This window comes from Vicia villosa, linkage group LG4 (genome assembly GCF_029867415.1).
Source record: "Vicia villosa cultivar HV-30 ecotype Madison, WI linkage group LG4, Vvil1.0, whole genome shotgun sequence".
NCBI classification, from domain to species: domain Eukaryota; kingdom Viridiplantae; phylum Streptophyta; class Magnoliopsida; order Fabales; family Fabaceae; genus Vicia; species Vicia villosa.
The window spans coordinates 145,449,829-145,459,171 of NC_081183.1; the positions used below are offsets into that span (position 1 = coordinate 145,449,829).

A 9,343-nucleotide genomic window follows, 5' to 3' on the forward strand; every position below is an offset into this window, starting at 1 on the left:
TGAATATCTATTAGTTTCTAGATTCTAGAGATAGATTTAGAGCTAATAATCACTGTGGGTATCGGAGCTTAATGCTTCCGTGTTCGAGTTACGCGCGAGAGATCGCCGGAACGAGAATAGGGATGTTATCGCAACTTTGCGTTAGAGATAACATCGATTGTGATACGTCTCGTTGGCGCTTCAGAGATAAATGCTGATGTGAGAGATATGTGATAGTAATGATAAGTATTGTAGTTTGAGTATAACAAGTCGATAGGTTTAAGTTTGTGAGGAGTAGTTTAAATTCATGCCTGATAAGTCTCGCCTCTCCAAAGAATACATTTATATTCTTGTTCGTACGTTTTAAATTTAACCCTTTCCAACCCAAACTCAAGAACGAGAGACTTGTTGAACGACAATTCGGTAATCACTAATCCCTGTGAAGACGATAATTTCCCGGATAAATATTTCCAAAAACTTTGGTTGCTTCCCGTTTTACCGCAACAACTACACACATGAGCTATTGAGGTCAAATCCAACGAGATGTCGAGACAATGTTTCCCAAACAACACACAATGACAAGGTATAAAATAGTGCAATTGATAGCACGAAAATGTATCATATATTTGACTTAATTTACACATAATATCCCTGTTTTATTTATTTTATGATGATTTACGTTGGTATTATGCTGGTATTTTAATGTGTCTCAGGAATGTAATGTTTTCAAGGCTCGCTCGAGAAAAAGAGTAAAAAAAGGGAAGAAATAAAGGAATATATATATATATATATATATATATATATATATATATATATATATATATATATATATATATATATATATATATTCGTGCTATCAACAATTCAGGAACTTAAATAACACAAGTAATTGTTCACCTAGTTCGGTATCAATAATACCTACTTTGGGGCTACCAAACCAGAGATAAGTCCACCATGATAGTATCAATTCGAAGTACTATGAAAACAACCTCCGGTTCACACGTAAATAACCCCCCGGTTTACAGCCTTCTCATTTAATCACTACTTGTGCTAACTTCTACCTAAGACTCACCTAGGTATGAGACCCTACTCAATCTCTCTCAATCTCTCTCAATCGTGATGATAAATTACAAAATATTAGAAGACTCACTTCCAAAACACAGTCACTCAATGCTTAAAAGCTTATGTGTGAACACAAAACTTACAACTCAATGAAAATGCCAAAATCTTCTATCGAGATGATATTAGATAGGCTTACAATAGACAAGACTGCACAAACCCTAACACAAACTACAATGTAATTTCCACATAATAATAGGTTTGATGCTTGCTATTTATAACAATCTTCTGGTCTGGACTTGGGCTTCAATTCGCAGTAGGGGCTCCAGAAAATACTCCTCAAACTTCTCCATGAAGATATGGCTTCAATCATTAGTTTCATAAATATTGTCCATATTTAGAAACCAATCAAATATTTTGAAAACAGAGACAATCTCTTATCCCTAAAATCAAGCGCCACATAAGATTGTATAATATTTCAAAATATTATGCACCTATACATAAAACAACAGATCCATCACTATAATAACAGACACAACGTCGAATGAATTCTACATAGGACATCTTTATCGACATGTCTTATTTAGTTGAAGTGAATAGAACACCTTGTTTAACATGTTCCCATAAGTTAGTTTTACCAAACATAATGTCAATCATTACACAGAGAATTAACACTTATCACTGCTTTGACTTCACACGAACTTATCAGTTCGATTCCAGGTTGGGATGCACTTGAAATGAAGGCCTAAGAGTTCTTTCTTCGATTTTGTCCACTGCTACAGTATGAGGCCATTATTGGAGTGATGATATTAAGGGTTTGATGGTCGGTAAATTGGGGATTTCTATTTCTTTCATTTTTTCTCCAGAAATATAAAAAAACAAGACAAATACCTATTCAACATTGTTAAATGACACATCAACGCTATTAGTGTCACACAAGCTTTTTTGAAACAGAGTTTTGTGAAAAAAAATCAACGACATTAGTTAACATAAAAAACCAATTTTTACCAAAATAAACATAAAAAACTACCTTATTACAAAAAAATAATTTAAAAGACTCCGAGTATAATTTTAGGTAAAAAAAATTTTCATGAAAAAATAAGTTGTGTGCATCATTATAATAAGGGTCATGCTAATATGTGCCCTAAGGGCACATGTTAAGATACTATAATTAGAAAAAATTAAATTAAATTAAATGTAATAAAGTCATATTTAAAGTTTCGATGCATTGAATGCACGCGTTCCAAACAAATATTTCTTTAAATATCTAATTATTTTGTGCCCTTGGGGCACATGTTAGCTTTTCCCTTATAATAATAATAAAAAAAAAACAAAAGCTTTCCTAAAATCTTGGTCATGGTGCAACATGAGAGTGACATTCACGATCTCTCCACCTCTCTCTCTCTCTCTTACATCACACGTACACTTTCTCTCTCATCCTATATTTTCTCATCAAAACTTCTTCCGTTTCGGATCACCACATGACCGTTTCCCTCTTCTCTCTCCCTCTCTCTGCAACAAACACTTTTCTCATTTTTCTATTCTTTCATAGTTGTGGGATTCTTTGACCCACTTCTTTCTTTTCCCAAAAACTCTATTTTTCTTTCTTTCGCAACCCCAAGCTACCTTTTTTCTTTTCCCATTCTTGTTCTTTCGAAGATTCCACCATCTGGGTCGTTCTCTTTTTGCCTCTTTGTCCCTTTTTCGTTGATGGGTTGTTGTTGTTGATGTCTGTAACGACCATTGAAGGAGGGGTTTCGAATTCTGAGAAAAAGATGGGGTTGGATGACAATGTCAAAAGCAATGAAGAGGTTGATAATAGTAATAATAATAACAACAACACTTCTCGTGTTGAGGGAAGTGATAATGAAGAAGGAGGTACTCTTAGCAGATACATGAGTGAGGGTTCTGTTGCTGCTACTGAGGAGGAGGAGGAAGATGAAGATAGGAAGATTGAATTGGGTCCACAATGTACCTTAAAGGAACAACTTGAAAAAGATAAGGTTTGATTTGATTTTTCTTTTCTTGTTTTTTTGTGTTTGAAATTTCTGAAATGAAAATGAAAAGTTGTTATTTTTTTGGGTGTGATTTTAGGATGATGAGAGCTTGAGGAGGTGGAAGGAGCAGCTTCTTGGAGGTGTTGATATCAATGCTGTTGGAGGTGATTTCTTTTGTTCAATTGGTTGAGATGCCTTTTGAAATCATTTTGGTTTCCAATTTGTGTTTCTAATTTTGCATTGTCATAAAGCATTTTGTTATATATGAAAACTCCAAAATCAGCTTCATTTCTTTGAAGATTTTGAATCATGAGTGTGTTATTTCAATTGTTATGATTGCAAGTTGTACTATCTCTGAATCATTATCTGATAATTGCAATACAAATGTGTCAAATGCGTTCGCAATGTAGCTGGATTTTTCTTTTAGTTATGTTGTTTTGTTGAGTATGGCTCATAGTTTAAGGCCGTGCGAGCTCCGAGTTAACCTTGTAAACCTGACCGTTGTATTTAAACACGAGTTGTAACATGTAAACCTTAAGCTTAAGTAATAAAACGGTAATGTAGACAGAGACGTAGGTACTATTGGTTGAACTTTGTTATCAAATCTCGTATGTTCTTTGTTTACGTTTTTCTTGTGTACATGGTTTATTTTGAACTGAGTTTTTGATCTAACGTGTTTATATAAACAAGATGCAAAATTTGAACTTTGAAAATTTGTTAGTAGATTATTTAATCCCATGAAAATCCATTGGTTTGTTTAGAAAAACTTAACCTAACTTGTGGATTGTATATATTATGAGTAATTTAGAAACCTTGGAGCCGGAAGTGAAGATCGTGAGCCTTGCAATAAAATCTGCTGGTAGACCTGATATTGTTCTTCCGATACCAGAAGGAGGAAATCCGAAGGGTTTGTGGTTTACTTTGAAAGAAGGTAGCCGTTACAGGTTGGTGTTCACTTTTCAGGTCAACCATAACATTGTTTCTGGTCTCAAATACACCAACACTGTCTGGAAAACTGGTATCAAAGGTAACTCATATCAATCTCTCTCTATCTCTCTTAGGCCTTGTTTTGATTCACTTGTTTGAGTTTACGCACTCATTGTTGCGCGCGCCTTTTTGTTTGTTATAGTTGATAGCAGTAAAGAAATGATTGGAACCTTCAGCCCTCAATCTGAGACTTACACTCATGAGATGCCCGAAGAGACAACACCGTCTGGAATTTTCGCTAGAGGGGCATATACAGCTAGAAGTAAGGTAACAATTTTTAACACATCACGCACTTCCTTACCGTGATTCGTGATTCCAAACATGCTTTTTGAAATTGAGTTCAGACAAAGGTATAAATTCGCATCTACATCAGTTCATGCTGTTGCGCATTTAATATATTCATGCTTTTCATGAAACATTGTTTGAAATACTATGAATGTTGTGGAGGCCTACACCTCTCTAATGCTTTCACATGCCAGCTGCAATAGGTTAACAAAAAAAGAGTTAGTAATCATGTGAATCTGAATTAATGCGTATTTTGCATCTACATCAGTCCATCAATAAATGTTCTAATAAATACGGTGTTGGACTTCATGTGCACATCTTCAACCACTTTTCCGAAATTCGAATCATCTTTAAATCTATTAAGTACTAACATAGACACAGACACGGACACGGACACGGACACAGACTCAAACATGTGTTGATGCATTTCTTCTCGTTTGATTTTTTCCAGTTTGTTGATGATGATAACAAGAGCTACTTGGAGATCAACTACACTTTTGATATCAGAAAGGATTGGCAGTAACTAGGATTCAGATATATATAGCTGAATTCTCTTCTTCCTACATTGATTCATGTGTTGAATTAATCCTTAATCATTGTTATTTAATGCTGAAATCTCCTTCAGTGTTTTAGTTTCTTCTTTTTCATTGTTTTATTTGTTTATTTCTAATCCTGTCTGAGACTGGTAATCTTAACAATGATGAGAGGATTTTTGAAGGATGATATTGGTATTACTATTCATTTCATAGAGATAGTTTTGTCAATAAAATTGAATTTTGCCTCTTTGGGTTCATAACTATATATGCTCCTTGTGATTTTTCTTGGAATAATAGCTTATTGAGTTAAAGTGTTTGTTTTGTTTGTCATATAAGTTTTCATATAATAAATGTTTACTATGTAAACACATGGATGGTATCTTTTTTACTATTCCCTTGATCCTTTTTTACAAGTTCATTTGTCAACTTTTACAAATAATAAAAAGTAATTTAATACTTATTTTAAAGATTAAATATATTTTTAGTACTTTAAAAATTGAAATTTCATTTTTTTCTATAAATTTTTCTTTAATCCTTACAATATTATTCTGCAAGTTTGAGTCCCTTATGTCAAGTTAATATATTTTCAAATAGTTTTTTATAAACATTTTAGAACATTATAAAAAATATTATTTTCCATGTATTTTTTGTTGCAACATCATAAAGTATTTGTTTAAAATTAATATTTATTAAAATATTATTTTAAATAAAAATCAAGGCTAATTAATTTATTTTGTTATATTGTAGTTCGCAAATAAAATTCCAAGAACTTTAATTTATAAGTTCTCCCTAACCTATAGCGAAAAGTAAAAGATATCTTCAATTTTTGAAGATGCATCTCCGAACATATTATTTTTTCACAAAATAAACGCAAATGAGAGTGTCCCACATTTTGACAAATTTAATTGAAGATGTATCTTCGTATATGTTTTAGGGTATGTCCGCAGATGCATCTCCGAATTAATCCTTTATTTTCAAATTCATGAGATTTTCGAAAATGCATCTTCGAATGCGTTTAATTTATATATAACGGGTAGATAGACCATCTTCTCCTTCATTTTTTTGAAACTATTCGAAAACCTCCATTGGAGCTCGTGAGCAACTTCTAATCTATTTTTCAAAGATCATCACTACCTCGACTTCAAGTTTTCCAATTCAAACTCACTCCACTAACTACATTCAACATTTTTCATCAACTCTTTTTTGAGTAAATTTCTCATTTCATTTATTTTTAGTTTTGATTAATGTATTAGGTAAAATATGTTGTTTTAAATGCATTAGGTAGTATTATTCGAAATAGGTAGCTGTTAAAGACATGCATTTTCATTTTTTTGCATTTTGGTAGGTTAGGGAAAGATTGTTTTGCATTTTGTCATTGTTGAGAAACACGGGCTTATTTGGATATGCATTTCCGAAATGTGTCATGAATTGTTTTCAAAGATGCATATTTGAAAAGTTTCCTGGATGCATGCTGATGTCATTTTCTCATTTTTTATAGGAAAAATGGCAGCAAACAACCCTGACAGATTGAGACTCGGTCGTGAAACCCATCATACATCCGTTCGACGTGAGAGGGCTAGGCGTTAGAATGAGGAGGCCAGGACTAGACAAGGAATCCTCCCTAGGCTTCATGACGGGGACACATCGACTTCTAGGAGTCGCTTGTCTCAAGGGTCCTCATCACAGGGGCACGTCTCCCATGCTCATGAAGAATGGGATGCACCTGAAGCTCTCGAGGCTTATGCATATGAAGCTCATGTTGCACATGATGGTGTCCCTACAGAGTGTTATCCAGGAGGGCCCTCTGAGACCTCCTTACTAATATACTATAGATATTATGTTCTTAGGCATGTATTGGTCGGAGAGGTATATGTTAACGATTGTTATTTATATGTTTTATACAAATTCCCAACTATTGTGTTAGCCTGGAAATTCCACCTAAAGAATGTTAGAAAGTCAACAAATGAGACTAGCAAATTATATTGAAAGATGGCAAGTATTGAGGGCTCTCCACTGAAGGAGCTTCAACTTATCAAATGTGTCGACTCAGAAGTGTTCGACAAAGCTTGATAAGTTTGGTTTGGAAGAATATCAAGAACAGGTCCATAAGATTAAGATCTCTCTCTCCTCTAAACATGTCCAAAATTTCAAAAAGGGGATTTCTACATAATGGTTGGATTCAAGAAGGTCAACAGTCATCAAGGACTTAAAATAATTTTATAAGTCCCACTATCAAGCAAGCTAGGAAGCACTTCGACAAACCCTACGGGGACAGAGTTAGATAGGCTTGAAGGCGGTTGAGAAGTTCAAAGCACGTTTAAAGACAGTTATCAGCAAGATGTCTAGCTTCTAAACAATAACCTCTCTGAAGACGCGAAAAAGAAAATTAGAAAATGGATGTTAAAATAGTGGGAATTGAGTCTGATCATTTAAGGATTAACTGTTGTTGACGATTATCTTTAGAGTAGGGTAAATAGCATACTCCTACATTGTATTCAAGGTCACATATTTAATATATCTCTCTATAGAACTAGAGTACCCGAGTCAAAGAGTGAAACATTTTGTGAGAAACATGTATGAGTCTGCGTCGCTTTGTTTTATTTGTCTTGATGTTTCTTTAACTAGAGCATTCTTATTTTAATGTCATTTACTGCGCATTATCATTTAATTTCATTTATTGCACTTTTCATTTATTGCTTTCATCCAAATTCTCCTTCAATTAATGTTCTTGTAATTTTTTTCTTTGCGTAAACATGCACAATAAGTTTGTAAACACACACTTTCTCGCACATTCAACATTGCACTAATTGCTCCCAAGATTTTTCGAGGTAATCTCACAAGCTAATCAAACTTGTGATTGCTCGCCAAAAAATCCGCGAACAGACTGATGTTGTTATTTTTTAACGGGAGCGCAAATGTTTGAAGTCTGTTAACCACAATACAAAGATTTTACAGCTTTATCAGCCCGGGGCTGATTGGTTCCAAAATGTCATTTGATACTCTGGTCTTGCCGGCAGGTGTTGCTCTGGGTACAAGACCATTATCCATGGCATGCATGGTGATTTTGTTGAGATATGGCATAAAGAAATGTCATCTTTCCACTTCCCTATTGGCTAGATAACGATTACACTAGATGACATTGTTTGCCTTCTACACCTTCTTATTAGAGGGAAGTTACTTGATCATTACAGGATCAAACGTGATGAAGCCCCAGAGATGATGGTTATTTATTTGGGACCTGACCTAATTGACGCCCTGATGCAGTGTGAGAGCACCAGAGGCGCTTATGCCAAATTTTCATACTTGAAGAAGCTATATAATGACAACTTAAAATTGGCCGATGATGCCAACGACGATGATCTATAGGTTCCCTACCACCAGGAGTCTGCTTTGAGGTGTTACCTCCTATTCTTGGTTGACACATCCATGTTTGTGGACAAAAGTGAAACTTACATCGATGTGGCATATCTTTAAGTACTTTATCCACTTGTCGACCATTCATGAGTGGAACTGGGGGCTACCTGTTTGATATACCTGTATTCTAAGATGAGGGAATATTGTCTTTGAACAACAAGGCAAATGACATGCTACTGCACCCTGATGACGGTAATTTTCATAGCTACTATTAATTTTAAAACCACTTTTTTACACTTGTTACTAATATTTTATTCCTATTCATTTTCATGGATGAATCTTATCCCACTTTCACCACATACACGAGTTTGATAGTGTGATAATGTATACCGAGGATTGACCACGTGCTTGAATGTATTCCTCACGCATAAGAAATGATGTTGCGCGGTCGTTCCGTGTGTATATTGACTAGACTACACATGATGATGTCATCAAGACACCATACACCACTCACCATGAAACTGTTGCCTTCGGCCCCATTTCCTTTTACTCTAGATGGTTGGCATGTGGGAGAAATACGGCGTGCAGGTGTCTTCTAGAGTGTTGCATGCGTCAGTTTGGATATGTGCAGATCATTTTAAGATCCCCCTTCGAGTCTGATCCTGATAGCATCATTCACAGACATCGTGATGACGTACTAACGGATTACAAGACTCATAAGTACTAGAGGAGTATCGGAGGATGTCAGTCACAAGTCAATGGTCGTATATGGATGGTTACATGACTTGGTTCTATAGTGTGTCGCTCCATGTCATGACACCACACTGCAACAAATAACGCTTTTCATGACGAAGCTTTCATGTCAATCTATCTCACATAATGGTGTTGGTGTTGTTGTTGGTGTGGTTGTTGGTGTTGTTGTTGTTGTTGTTGTTGTTGTATTTTTGCTCATTTGATAGATTGCAAGTGCAAAAAAATTATTATTCCTTCAAGGAGACAATGAAGGAAGCTCTATACTTTTTTTGTTGTAAACCATTTATTCATTCTTCCTTCAAGGAGACAATGAATGAAGCTCTCTTCAGCGAATATATTCATTCAAAAGAGCAAAGATTTGTTGTAACAGGGTTGAATAAAGGCTATGCTTTT

At 34.8% G+C, this 9,343-nt stretch overlaps 1 protein-coding gene across 1 annotated transcript; it reads left to right on the forward strand.

Annotated features, from left to right (window-relative positions):
- The first annotated feature begins 2,444 nt into the window (after positions 1 to 2,444).
- LOC131599861 (rho GDP-dissociation inhibitor 1-like) lies at positions 2,445 to 5,027 on the forward strand. The gene is made up of 5 exons (XM_058872110.1): positions 2,445 to 3,041; positions 3,133 to 3,199; positions 3,844 to 4,062; positions 4,165 to 4,289; positions 4,759 to 5,027. Exons 1-5 carry the CDS (start codon positions 2,766 to 2,768, stop codon positions 4,828 to 4,830), a joined length of 759 nt encoding a protein of 252 aa, XP_058728093.1. The 5' UTR covers positions 2,445 to 2,765; the 3' UTR covers positions 4,831 to 5,027.
- Positions 5,028 to 9,343: the final 4,316 nt, after the last annotated feature.